The sequence below is a fragment of the Calidris pugnax genome, unplaced genomic scaffold, assembly GCF_001431845.1.
Source record: "Calidris pugnax isolate Ruff unplaced genomic scaffold, ASM143184v1 scaffold20, whole genome shotgun sequence".
In the NCBI taxonomy this organism is placed as follows: Eukaryota; Metazoa; Chordata; class Aves; order Charadriiformes; family Scolopacidae; genus Calidris; species Calidris pugnax.
In genome coordinates this window covers 26,819,277-26,833,638 of record NW_015094510.1, presented here as the reverse complement: position 1 = coordinate 26,833,638, position 14,362 = coordinate 26,819,277, and the positions used below count along the sequence as shown (strand labels likewise).

At 39.8% G+C, this 14,362-nt stretch overlaps 1 protein-coding gene across 4 annotated transcripts in view; it reads right to left on the bottom strand.

Moving 5' to 3' along the window:
* The window catches only part of CRYL1 (crystallin lambda 1), a 61,485-nt gene that overhangs the window by 18,159 nt on the left and 28,964 nt on the right, over positions 1-14,362 (bottom strand). For all 4 annotated transcript variants that reach the window (XM_014966210.1, XM_014966211.1, XM_014966209.1 and 1 more), the window contains 3 exons: positions 13,319-13,480; positions 8,695-8,889; positions 100-205 (listed from right to left, as the gene is read on the bottom strand). In XM_014966210.1, coding sequence (XP_014821696.1) covers positions 100-205; positions 8,695-8,889; positions 13,319-13,480 — 463 coding nt within the window. The remainder of the gene's footprint in view (positions 1-99; positions 206-8,694; positions 8,890-13,318; positions 13,481-14,362) is intronic.

The window sequence follows — 14,362 nt, the reverse complement described above, 5'->3', positions numbered from 1 at the left end:
TAGTTGCAGCAATCCTAACCTGGCTTGTTATAAAACACTTCCAGAGTCTTGTGCAACATAAGCCTTCCCTTCATATTTCTTATCATTTTAACTACCTACCTTCTGCATTAAGATGCATGGTTTCCAGAGGTCCAATAAACGCGTATCGCATTCCCAATCCATCAGACATCACAAGGTCTAGATCTGTAGGAGATATTACTCCTTCCTAAGTAGCAAAAGTAGAACAGGAAGATTTGTGAATGTTTAGGTTTAATGCAAAATTGCCTGCTTTTTATATATAGTTAAAAAATTAAAGTAACTAACGCTGGAAATAGCAGTCAGCTTGCAAACATAAACACAACTGTTTGCCAGAAATGTCCATCTATTATGCAACCTTTCCTATGATTCAGTATAAACATTAATTCACGTATCTAATCTTGCTGTACTTCCTAATTCAAATACACCGTGATGCATTTTGACAGTATCTTATTTTTAAATTTCTAAATTAATACTTTTTCCATACAGTATGTACTGTTCGTACATGCTAGTTTGCCCAATACTTATTTCTTACAATAATTCATGTACTAAAATGAAATAGAGCTGTTTATGGTAAATAATATACTTTTTTCTTATAAACTGATTATCAGAGAACACAGAGCAAATGTGACGCTCTTAACAGCACATGACCAAAAGAGTTTATATCAAATCCAAGCATTACACCAGCCCTTTTAAATGCAGGAGTTTTGGCTAAATCTTACACCTCCCTTCATATTGTCTTAGTTCTGGATTTTCGGACAGAGTCACAACTGTTGGAACAGGGGTGCACCAGCGGGTACTATTCCTGATGCCACCTGCAAAAAAGGGCCAGGACCAAACACGTAGGCAATGCAGCTGCCACTCCCACAAAATTCACTGAACATTCAACCTACCCAGCCTCAACCTGCCCAGGTTCTCAAGTTCACTGCCAGCCTCACATCTCAGAGCTGGGAGGATACAGAGCATGCAAAAATGAAGCTTTTCTGCTGTTAAAAAGTTGAGCGCTTCTGTTCCACCCTCATGGTAGCACAAGAAAGCCAACACCCCCATCAGGTTAGGGCAAGCATGGGAAGGCTTGTAAAAAAAAAAAAAAAAAGTTACAGTTCACTATCTTAACAGATTTACACTAGAAGAATAATATTTATTATATGAGCTTGTTTTTCACCTACTAGAATGATAGGAATTAACTAAGACCTGTTCTAACCACTTCCATCAGATAAAGCTTGGTTTCAAAAACCTTGTTGTCTTTATTCCCAGAAACATAAAACCATTTCCTTCTGGTTAAGAAGGTGAAAGACATGCTGAACTGCTTCTAATTTGTCTTCTCACCCTACCTTGAAGGGCCTTCCTCAATCAGTGCACCTCTTTTTTCACAAGCCCCTCTGAGCTGCAGAATACAAGCAGGTATACTCATCTGCTTGGCCAAAGACACATCTTTTTCTGTTAAATTTCCACCTCGCAGGGCCCTGTTTGAATGCTCCTTAGTATCACAGTGATCAGGTAGAGTTACAGGCATGCAGAGCAGCTCTCCTGACCTGTTCTAGACACTGACATCTGAGCTAGACATCTAGACTCTCTTTATAATCACTAGGGAGAAAAAGGCAATCAGTGTCCTAAAGCAGACATCTAGAATAGGTAAGATGAGTTGTCCCCTAAAAGGGCCTAATTCTCCTCATCAAATGAAAGATGAATAAGAAACTTGGATGTCAATGCTTATATTGTAGAAATCCCACTTTAACTGAGCTGAATCCCACCCACAGGGTCTTCTTGTGTTCATCAACCTCAATACAAGAGAGATATCGAGGTGCTGGAGCGAGTGCAGAGGAGGGCAATGAAGCTGGTGAAGGGCCTGGAGAATAAATCTTATGAAGAGTAATTGAAGGAGATAGGACTGTTTAGTTTGAGGAAGAGGAGGCTGAGGGGAGACCTCATCACTCTCTACAACTACTTGTAGAGAGGATGGTGCTGGTCTCTTCTCACAGGTAACTAGCGATAGAACAAGAGGGAGAACCTTCAGGCTGCAACAGGGTAGGTTTAGACTGGACCTTAGGAAAAAATTCTTCACAGAAAGAATGGTCAGCCCGTGGAATAGGCTGCCCAGGGAGGTGGTTGAGTCACCATCCCTGAATGTGTTTAAGAGTCGTTTAGATGTGGTGTTGGGGGATATGGTGTAGGGGAGAACTCCGCAGAGTAGGGCTGATGGTCGGACTTGATAATCCCAAGGGTCTTTTCCAACCTGAATGATTTTATGATCTACTCTTACTTTGAAAGTAAGTTATAATCCAAAGACCAACATAACTTCTACAGCTGGCTACAGACATCAAGTCTTATCATCTCAGGCTTAAATAGAGCCTTCTATTAGATTCAACTTCAAGTCTCAATCTGTTAGTAGGTATTGCTCCTAACAAAAGCAAGTCTGGCTGAATCCTTGTTGCAAGTGGCTTTTGAACTCTATCTTGAAAAGGAAACAACAACGTAATTATTAAGATCTATCCACCATATATGGAACATGCAGTTCTGGTAACAATTTAATTAGAAATAAAATGGCAGGGATACGGAAGCATTATTTTCTTCAACATAAAGGTAAAGCATAGGCATGGTAAAGTAACTAATCTAGAGCCAGACAGGAAGGTCTGCATAAAGACAGGACTAAACGAAAGCCTCAGACAGCGTTCAGATTACAGACCTGCATCAGTTTAACTAACACAGGCACCACACGTTCTGTGAAAGTTTTTTTCCCCTGACATGGCAACACAACTTCTCTGAATGACATCAGCAAAGTCAACAAAAGCACTCTTCTGTTGGGAGTGCTTCATCCAAACAATGAGTTATGCTGGTAAAGCTATGCTTTTTTTTTTTCCTGGTTGACATGGATTTGCGGACAAAAGATTAACCACAAGTTCCAGAGATGCATTTTAACTGCCACTGTGGTTCAAAGCTGTGAACATAACGTTAAAGAGTTAACAGGCTCTTGAAACACTTCAGAATCATTGCAAATTAATTTTCAAATTCAAAACTAATTTATTTCTTTTGTTACCACAATCCTCAGCTTTGGTACTAACATTTGAAGACCAGGTGCCCTCTCAATCATGAGATGAGTGCTTTGCTCTTTGCCTTTTGACTATAGCTGCAATTTTATGCTGCATATATATAATTTTATGCTGTATATTTATTTAAATACGTTGCTGCTACCAGAGGAAAACATGACAGATTCCTCCAGTTGAAGGATATTTTATTCTATACATGTGAGCTCAGTTTAACCTTGTCACATAGACCCTCTTACATAAACACCTTTTACTTTCTCTTCAGAAATTAAAAACGAATAAATGAGAAACAAGTTAAGACATCCCTCCCCTAGGGAACAACCCTACTCCCACTTATGTTAAGGAGATCGTAAGTTGGTGGAATGATTCAGCAGGGTGGGTGCAAGGTCAGCAAGGTGTCTTCCAAGAGTATTGCTGTTTATGCTAACAAGTAAACAAGAAAGAGTTCCAATCCAGTTTCATTAAGTCTAGGTGTGAAACAATCTTCCCAAGGGGATTTGCATCTTTTTCATCCTGGGTAACCTTCCTGTAGGCCTTCCCCATAAGCACTTGTCAGAGGGAAGAGGAAGTGTGTTAGAGTTCACTAGAAGCTTTCATAGCTACAGAATTAAGATCTTAATGTAAAATAAATTTCACCAAAATCCTCAGTGACCCCAATGGCCAGTCAATCTTCAAGATCTAGACAAGCTCAGAATCCCCCACACTTCTTATTACACAATTTATATGCCACAATCTCATCTTCCTGGAGATTTTAATCTCCTGTGATGCCACAGTATTGTCCCAATGCTTCTTTGGTATTTCATTAGTACTTCTTGCTATGCAGGGACCCTTTTCTCCCTTCCAAAAACCTGAGGCGGTTCTGCAGTTTCCACCTTTAGGCCCTGAGCCAACATACTTGGTTTTAATCAACCGTCTTTATATCTGAGTCACACCCACATCACTACTTCTATCTCGAAATTGGTCTGTAATCCTATTAAATGTGACATGGTAAAAAAATAACCCAACAATCTCACTTTTTCTCATACTATCAATTCAACATGTTCTCCTACTCACTCCAGTCTGCCTAGAAAGTTATTTTGGACTTCACTCTCATCTGGACCACATACTTTCTGTCTCCAAATTTCCCACTTCATCCTCTGTATCTCCCAAAGCCAGTATTTTTTTTTCTGATTGTCACTAATATATGCATTCTGTCTCAGCAGCACCTGTTACACCCTTCTCTTCATTATCACTTCAATCAAGTCCCTTCCATCCACACCCTGATGAGATCTTTTTCCAGTCCTGTCATTTTGAGCATATGACTTTTCTCCTAGATCCCTCTACCAACTCCATCTCTTTCCATTTCATCATGTTTGAGAAACTTGTTGTCCTACACGCTTCACACCTGCTCAACTTTGCTGGCCTTTATCCTCCTTCTTCCATGGCACCCTCACCCACCTCACCCTGTAACAAACACTTAGTATCAACGCTGTCTCCCTGACCCTTTAAACTTCCTTTTATGATATGCCCCTTTTATGGGGCACTGTAACTAGATATTTAACCTTCTACCTTATCTTTGATCTTTTGGAAAGGTCCTCTGGATAACACTATAATACAATTATGATTAATAAGGAATTTGGAATTAAAAAAGTCTTGCCAGCATTTAGGGACTGCCAAGATAGTCACCTGAGGAGGGAGAGGTACATAAATTTGGGACTGAAGCCAATGCACCTGATTGCTGTGAAAAACTAAAATGGCCACACAGCCAAACCATGACTGTTTCTTTTCTGAAAGTTTAACAAAGATGGCAGGACTACATCCTTCCTGTCTTTTACAATGACTATAACCTTAAAAAAAAAAAACCACACAACACTTTTCAAGAAAAAACTACATTAAAACAATATCAAAAGCTTGCACAGTGGAAAAAGCAGACTCTTCAGACACTTCTCATGCCACCATCAGTTTTAAAAGGTTCTTAAAGGCAGCTGAAACTCCTAAATTGGATCAGGGCTGAAAAACTGCCATGTTCTCCACATTATCTCTGCCGCTGTATTTCAGGACCTTCTTGTAAATTCCAGGTGATGTTTTGAAAAATATTTGGTGAAAAATATTTCACCAAAATATTTCACCAAATTTTTCACCAATATTGACCACATTGCGTTCTAGACAGCCCCATGTTCTATAGCAGAGCCCTCCTCCCATCATATGATCCTTGTCCCCTGCCTTGCCCATCACACTTCCCAACACAGCACTACTAAAGAAAAGAGAGAGACTGGCAGGTTGTCAGCTGCTGAGTGACTTTTAGGAACTAAAACACATCCTGCAAGCTGCTCAGTCTATTTGTGATAAAGTTGTCCAGATAAATGTTGTTAGTACAGCTGTACCTGTGTGTCTGTCCTACCACCAATGCCTTTTTTAACAGTACATAAATACTTCTATCGGAGAAGTTTCCACTAGTTTCTTGATTGAAATAAGCTCAACTGACTGGAAAAAACAAAAAACAAAACCAAAACCAACCTCAAACAGAAAGACACCACAAAAACACCAAAACAGAAAAAGAAAAAAAAAAGAAAAAGAGCCTGTTTTGGTCAAGAGGATGGGGCCAGTGCTGCCCAGGGATAAGACAAGAGGAAATGGGCACAAACTTGAATATAAGAAGTTCCACCTAAACATGAGGAAAAACTTCTTCACTTTGAGGGTGGCAAAGCACGGGAACAGGCTGCCCAGGGAGGTAGTGGAGTCTCCTTTTGAGACTCCTCAAATGTCTCCTCTGGAGACATTCAAAACCCACCTGGACAAGTTCCTGTGCAACCTGCTCTAGGTGGACCTGCTTTGGCAGGGGGGTTGGACTAGAAGATCTCCAGAGGTCTCCTCCAACCTCATGTGATTCTGTGGTCCATGCAAAGGTGTCTGAACTCAGACTTTGATAAAAGTCTATGTGCACATATGTGAGGAGGGAGAGGTACATAAATTTGGGACTTTGATAAAAGTCTATGTGCACATATATAAGATCACTCCCCTGCCATTGCTATAAATATTTTTGAGGTGAGGATGCAGATGGGAAGTTTCAAGCCTGCATCTCAGCAAAATCCTCAAAAAAACAGATACTTCTTTACATAAAAGGGGTTGATTTAAGATCATTTCAAGTTCCTTCAAAACACTGGGAGACTGCTGCTATGTTTCTCTCCTGGTTCACGCACAGCATTTATATCTGGAATGACTTTGATAAAAGTCTATGTGCACATATATAAGATCACTCCCCTGCCATTGCTATAAATATTTTTGAGGTGAGGATGCAGATGGGAAGTTTCAAGCCTGCATCTCAGCAAAATCCTCAAAAAAACAGATACTTCTTTACATAAAAGGGGTTGATTTAAGATCATTTCAAGTTCCTTCAAAACACTGGGAGACTGCTGCTATGTTTCTCTCCTGGTTCACGCACAGCATTTATATCTGGAATACTTATGTCCTCATTATGTGGCAAAGAACTGATACGCTGCAGTGCAGTACAACAGTCCTCAAATAACAATGCAGCACTCACCATGTTGAAATTAAAGAAAACTTGTAACAGAAAAAGGAGCATTGATTGGTTTATGACACAACTACATGTAGGCATACAAATAGACTTGTTCAGACCTTTACAACCACTAATAAAACAAGTAAGCTTGAAATTATTTTATGGTTCTGTCTCATTATTCTTTTACAATAGTCAAAAGCAATATACCATTATTAGCATCAAAATACCAGTGTTCTTAAGTAATTTAACAAGAGTGTCTGTTCTGCATCCAAGCTGACTTGTGTTCTTTCATCCAATACTTCAATTTACGGGTCTAACCACAGAAGGATTAATAGGATGGACATTTTGGACAAGAATGCTTTATTAATTGTCCCTCTTGCTAGTATTTGTAGTTCATCTTCCACCCCCAGTGCTTCTTAAGGTAAGGAAAACATTTGTTACCAGAAGGCATCAATGTGAGTGAGACTTGATTTTCAGGAGCCTCTCAAAGATTAAGAGTTGGGAAGGCTGATGTTTTCAACACTAAGGACTGAAAATTGACCTATCAACAAGAAGCAAGAAGTACTTTTCCCCACTTTGAAAGTGGAAACACCAAAAGAACATGACTTGCAATAAAAACAACTATAGTTGGCAGCACAACAGTAGAAATAGAGAAACTGCCCCAGGCCTGCAGCTCTTGCCTTCTCTACAGTGATTCTGCTCCCATCAAAGGCAGTGTGTAGCCTGAAGTTACACAGCTGGAATTATACAACTTTGATAGCTCTATTTTGTCCAGGCTTTTGGAATGAAAATACAGCCAAAGTTGTTACAGTTCAGAAGTGTATTTGCCTGAAATGTGATAAAATTATGCAAAAACAGAAAACTTGGAAACTTTGACAATACACAACAAAAGCAACTTTCATTATCTGTCAATGCTTCAAGCACTATATTGTTACTATTCACGTACCACCACACACACAAAAAGCATCCATACAGGTTCACACTAAAGGTTCACCTCAAATCATACCTCTTTTCCAATAGTAACCCATGAAGTGTTCTTATACTCTTTCCATAACCAAGGACCATATGCAGAGCGGTACTTTCACTGATAGGCACAGCCTCAGCTCCCAGCAGTCTAGGCTTTGAGACTTCCACAGCTGGAGTTTGCTTCTGCATGGTTTTCCTCTAGCATGACTGTGTCTAAATGTTCCCGGAACCCATTCATACGGGAAGCAGTACTTCCTAACAGCACTGCTTTGCTTACAATTATTTGCCACCTCCTTTATGTTGTTGCATTGGGCTGCTCAAAGACGCTAACTAGAAGTAAGGAAAAAATCACTTCAGCCACTACGTTTAGATACCGCTTTGGAAAAAGAGTTGCTTCGTTTGCAGTATGTTAATATTACCTTAATGTTAAGATCCTTGCCTATATTTGTGTACATGGTTGTTTTAAACAGCTTGAAAAATCGAAACACTCTCCATGACAAAGAAGTAAGCCCTACCCAAGCTCAATTGAATCTCTTCTCAACAGAATAGCAAGAGACTCGTAATTCAGCTCTTCCTGATGAAAGATCAGTCTTTGCAGCAAAGAACAGGTAACTGTGGGAAAAGCTGAAGGGGCACAAACAAATGATTCTCAGCTAGAAGTCTGAATGGGCATAAGGAGGAGAAATCTGTCTTTAACTACAAGTATCAAATAACTGTTGAACCTATGAGTGGAAGTCCTGAAAGGCCAAAGAGAAAGCTATTTAAAATATTATTTTCATAACCACTGTACAATAGGCCAGCAACATTCACAAAATAACAGGAAATTATGAGACAACCAAGAGAAAAGAAAAATCAATATTTTGATTTCTATGCTTTTAAGGTTGTTGATTGTCCTGAAAGTGACAGTACTCTGAAAAGAAAGCAGGATAATGGACAGTTGTTATGATCACACCACTTTGTTTTTCTCAGACTTTGGCATTTATAACTAACATAATTTCTTATATACTAACGTGTAAGTTAAAAACAGTATTTCACATTCATAAGGGACAATTTAATACAGACAACACAAATTTATAGGAAATTTAAATACACAATCTCACTTGTCACATCTATAAAACCAGCAGTGTGTGCATGTCTGTAGAAATTGGAAAAAAAACCAAACAAAATACATACACCCACAAGTCTCCAGGCTTCACTTATCACTGCATACTGGAGCCGATTCAGAACAAACCCTTCAATTTCTCTGTTTAGTTTGACAGGAGATTGACCAATCTTCTTCATCAGGGCATATGTTCTCTCTGTAGTAGAAGGATCTGTTTCTGGATGAGGAACAATTTCAACTAATGGCACAAAGTAAGGTGGATTTACCTCAAAAAGAAACACAACAGAAGAATGTCAACTATCAACAGATTAACAGAATAAGCTAATATAAAGCATCTTTATAGGTTATTACTAGCGTGGATATTTTCCAGGGAACACAGTAAGCCTGATCTTCAGACCCTGAAAGACTTCACCAATTCAATAAAAGCTAGTGTATTAATTCAAATAAAAAAAATATAATCTTGCATTAAATTTAGCTCTGTTTAACCCCAGCAAAGTTCATGGACTGACACTAAAGATGACAGCACTCAAACGGTACTTTGGGACACATCACTAGAAGATTTTATCCTGACTGGAGTAACCAATGTTTTCTCAATATTCAGGCTGTTTGTTGTTGTAACACCCATGGCCACCACCTGTCTCTCCAAATGAAGCAAGGCATTTCCTTTCAGATATTCAAGAACTTTGTATCAAAATCATTGCTAAACACCACCTGTAAGATGCAACACTTAATAGATAAGCTGCTACTGGCCCAAGCCTGTAAATATATGCTAAACACAGTAACAGATATCACATAAAACATACTTTGAAAAAAGTTGCAGAACAGGTTACCTTCAAACACTGTACTTACTTTAAAAAAAAAAAAAAAGCTCTCCCTGACTCTTTCCAAATGTAATTTCTCATCAAGTTAAGACCTTCGTGCAATGTATTTTTGAAGTAATAAACAAAAAATTCTAAAGAACATCCTAGAAACAGCTAAAAGTTCTTCAGGTCATAGTGTTACAGGCAGTAACACTGCCTGCATGCCCTTTCTGAAAGCAGCAGTCCTTCAGCCATATTCCTAAGGTGTTAAACTCAACTATCCATCTAGTTTCCAGGCAACAGAAGGAGCTAAAATATCATAAATTACTACCAGATATAACACTGACATTTAAAGGATGGTAATTAAGTACTGATTCTTCCACCATCCTCCTTTACAGTCCACCACTCTTAACTGTGCTCATGTAAATATAAGTACAGGATTTAGTCGTGCAGCAACAGGCAAGCAGTCTTTCCTCCTCGCCGTATATTCTTTCTTTCCTGTACTTACATGGTTCCTTTTACTGTAAGGTCTGACCAAGATAACCTGTTGTTGTAGGCTATGTCTGCTCTGACTACTGATGTAATGCACTTACTTCATCCCCTTTAAAGTGCCTCGAGTTCCAGTATCACCTTCCTCACATCAGTCTCTTTGTTAGTGCCACTACCAACGCTGAGAACACCGTGATGGACGCCAAGATCCAAACCCCTGCAGCACCAATAAGTTCTCTTAAGCCTTTTCTAACCCTTAAGTATATCACAGGTTTCGATCAGGAAGACGACAAGTTAATTGTTGAGAGAGACTAAGGCTATTATAAATTTCTTCCAAGGTTAGTGTTGACAGTCATCTTATTGAAAAATTCTATTTCATGAACTTGGCACAGGCAGCACACGGGTGTGTTCATGAGCACATTGAAGAGATGCAGCAAGGCAATTTTTTAGGAGTGAGATAATAGATGTTGGTAAAAAGTAAAAGTGGCAAAATGTGGATGAAACTGGGGGTGGGGGAGGTTTCTAAAAATGAGAAGGGGGAATGCAAAGCCCTTCTTTGGGGAGCAGAAGAGCTTCCCTTACACTAACTGTAAGATTGGAACAAAAATTAGAAGACATAAACAACTTCCAACAGGAGTAGTGGAGTTAAAATTACATTTTTAAGGTGATTACATGGTTTCCTGTAAAGCAAGGAATTTCACTCAACTGCACACAGTCTCTGTCTCATTATTTCTAGCTGTGTGACCTAGAAGGTCATGAAAAATGAACTGCTCTGCAGAAGACCTCCACAAATACGCTGCCTGAAACTACTTGCAGAGAACAGCTGTACGTACATATATTGCGTGTATTTCTATCATACAGCTGTGCTATGGGATTTCTTTTTCCTAATTACTGAACCCATTGCTACGTTAGGCAAAGAGATGAGCTCCTTTTGCCCTTTGGGCATTTCATTTCATTTCTCCTCAATACACTCACCTCTGCCAGAGGATTTACAACTTTAGTTTCTAATTTTTCTGGTATGTCAAAACTTTTTGGTTTTGCAGCATCTTCCAGAGCTCCTTGCTTCCTGCAGCCACCACTCCCCATGTCCTACTGTTGTGTTCAAGATGTTAGTAAGGCCACGGTTAAAAAAAACCAAAACACCAGAAGCCAACAAAGCAAGCATGTTTTCTGATGCAGAAATGTCCCTGGAAGACTACAGTGGCTCACAGCTTCTCCAGTACACTCCCCTTTGAGTGAAGCTGAGATTACTAAGAAAATAGTCTCAGTTGGACTGCAAAGCCATTTCAGAACAATTAGACATTTTACGGCACTCCAGTGTATTTGCTTTGGAAAATGCTTTTGGAAAATCCTTACAACAGCAACCTAGAAAATGTTTACGCAGGGACTAGCTACCTTTCCAGATCTGATAAAACCTGGTTTCAAAAGTGGCTCCTATAAAGACTGCAGCTCAGACTAAAGAGTCAACAGGTACAGGCCAACTTGGGAAAACAGTAAAGCAAGACTAATGCAAAGACTGACAGTCAGGGAGTAGGCAGAAGCCTAGGAATTGGTTAAAAAAACATCATAGCTATAGTTAGTTAATACAGAAGTCTAGAAGAGACATTATCTCTTGTCTAGCACTACAGGAAGTCACAACCCTAGGAACAGGAGATAAGGAACTACTGAATTTTAGACTGGAGAAAAGTTGAACATAGACACAGGTTTGAAGTTTGACTTTTTTTTTTTTTTTAAATAACCTAAAAGGGGATGAAAACTAATTATAAAGAAAGAAACCAGTCTTTTTGTTCCTTTCGTTTTCCAATCACCCCAAGGCACAATGGTGGTGGCAGAGGGATGTTGCCAAATGCTTTGACACTGCAGCATCAGACTACAGGTAGCTGTAGAGACATTACAGTAAAGTAGTGCTGTATTCTCGTGTTCATACTGCCACTCTTGAGCACGCCCAGGGAACTGACATTTACTCTATACCGCAAGTGATGCCCTGGACAAATAACATGTAGTTACCAAACTGCAGACCTTTCTCCAGAATACTGCAAACCTTCGTTAACAACAGTCCTCCTAACTAATCTGTCAAAGACCAGGTTAACAATAGGCTAACAACTTCATTAGCTACTGAGTAATGGAAAACAAAAGCAGTAAGAATCCCAGTGATCATGTCAAAACACTCTTCCATACTGAGGAGAAATGTGATAACCCTCTGTCTGGCAGCCCCAAAGAGGCTCACAGGTGCCCTTCAGCATTTTGAGGTTCTGCTGCCACCTCTAGTCATGCCACTTCTGCATCACTGCCCTGTCCCGGATGGTCACAAAACATGCAAATTCAGCTCCAAGTACAATTTGTTCCATTTCATCCTCCTGCTGTTCCTCTTGGGGTATACTGCTTCTGCATCAGAACTGAAGAAACCAGACTCAAAACCTTCCATCTTTTATTGACATTACCTGATAAGCACATGCAGCTCACTGTTTGGATCCTTAGTGTCACCCAACAGCAGCTGAAAAAAGGATACTAGAAAAGACTAATGATGCCATAAGATGAAAGTAGATAATTTTATAGGTTTGTCTTCAAAACTCAAAACTCCTACACTTTGAGAACCATCAGTTTGAGTAACACAGTATGAGCACAACAGCTTACACAGCTTATCTTGAGCCAACAGTATCAAACATGCATACATCCTCTCAATTTAGTAGATGCTGCTGCTCACAGATTGACCAGGAGAGCCACCAAGCTGGTGAGGGGTCTAGAGAACAAGTCATACGAGGAGAGGCTGAGGGAACTGAGCATGTTTAGTTTGGGGAAGAGGAGGCTGAGGGGAGACCTCATTGCCCTCTACAACTACCCAAACAGAGGTTGCAGAGAGGTGGGGTTGGCCTCTTCTCCCAAGGGAATAATGACAGGACCAGAGGAAATAGTCTGAAGTTGCAGCAAGGGAGGTTTAGATTAGATATTAGGAAGAATTACTTTACTGAGAGGGTGGTCAGGCACTGGGACAGCCTGCCCAGGGAGGTGGTGGAGTCGCCATCCCTGGAGGTATTTAAGAAACGTGTAGATGTGGCTCTTCAGGGCATGCTCTAGTGCCTGAGATTATTGGTTTGTGGGTGGGTGTGATGTGGTGGGGCGTTGCATTTTGTGGGTTTTTCTGTTGTTGTTTTTTTCTTTTTGTTGTGTTTTTTTTTTTTTTTTTTTTTTTTAAAGGTTGGACTCGATGAACTCAGAGGTCCCTTCCAACCATGGTGATTCTGTGAAACAAGCTTTTCAGAAAAGCCAGGCCCCTGCACACTACCAACAGCCCACAACCATTCCAAATATCCTTCTATATCTCCCAGTCTGCAGGGAAGAGAATGGGATGCAGTTTAGTTAAAACCTGTACTACTACTACAAAAACAAAATATGCCATCATACTTACGGGATGTGACACAATACACTGCTTAACATGCTTAAGGCCAGTGAACAATTTGCTGGGTAAGAGACAAGAAGTCGAGCTGCTCAAGATAACATTGTCACCAACAATAAGATCTAACTGACCAAAAATCTTCTTTTTCAGCTCCAGGTTCTCCGGAGTACATTCCTAGAATAAAAACAAAAATCAGTATTAGAAGTTTCTAGTTCAATAGTATTTAATCATATATTTCAGACTTCACTGATCCCACCTAGACACGTAGGAACTCAGCACAAACCATCTGTTTTAATCAGCCTAGATATAGCAGTGAGCCATAACACAAAAATACCTTCCCACATATAAAGAAATGGAAAGCTTAAAAGCTTCTCTACAGCAGAAGATGGACCGCCAAACACCATAAGAGATTTAACACAAACCAAATTATTCTGCTTTCTATAAAATACAGACTTTTACTCCTGCACAGAGATAACAGAGCGTGGAGGATTAAGACCTGGTCCTCATTTTTTTTTTAGGAGAATCTCACATGACAGAAGTCAGCACTATCTCTCAGACAAGATGGAAATGTGTACCTCAAAAGAAGACAAACTTAAAATCTCCAGAACTAAGGCAGGAGATTCCAAGGTACAGTTCTGGAACCTGCACTGAAACATCTCTCAGTGACCCCCACACTTAAGAAGCTTAAATATCTTCATTCCCGTCAACTCTGAGAAAGGTTTCTGAAGTACAATGCACGCCATCAGAATTTCTCCCAAAGCTACTGAGCATGCTCAGCTCTGCAGTATTGTGTAAAAATTTAATACTTATGAGCCAAGAGCCACAATCTACAACCACTAGAATTTCAAAATTATCTCCAGGAGTTGCTTGAAGAAGAGCATGCAGAAGTCCATCAGGCTGGGAGCAACGAGGACATGGGAGAATAACTACAGTGGATCCCACAATCAACAGGAAAGGCTTCAGTTTATGAGAAGAAAACAGAGGGACAAAGCCAGCTTGTTTTCCGGATTTTTTTGAAAGGTTTTAAAAAAATATATATTCAAACAGGATCCCAAA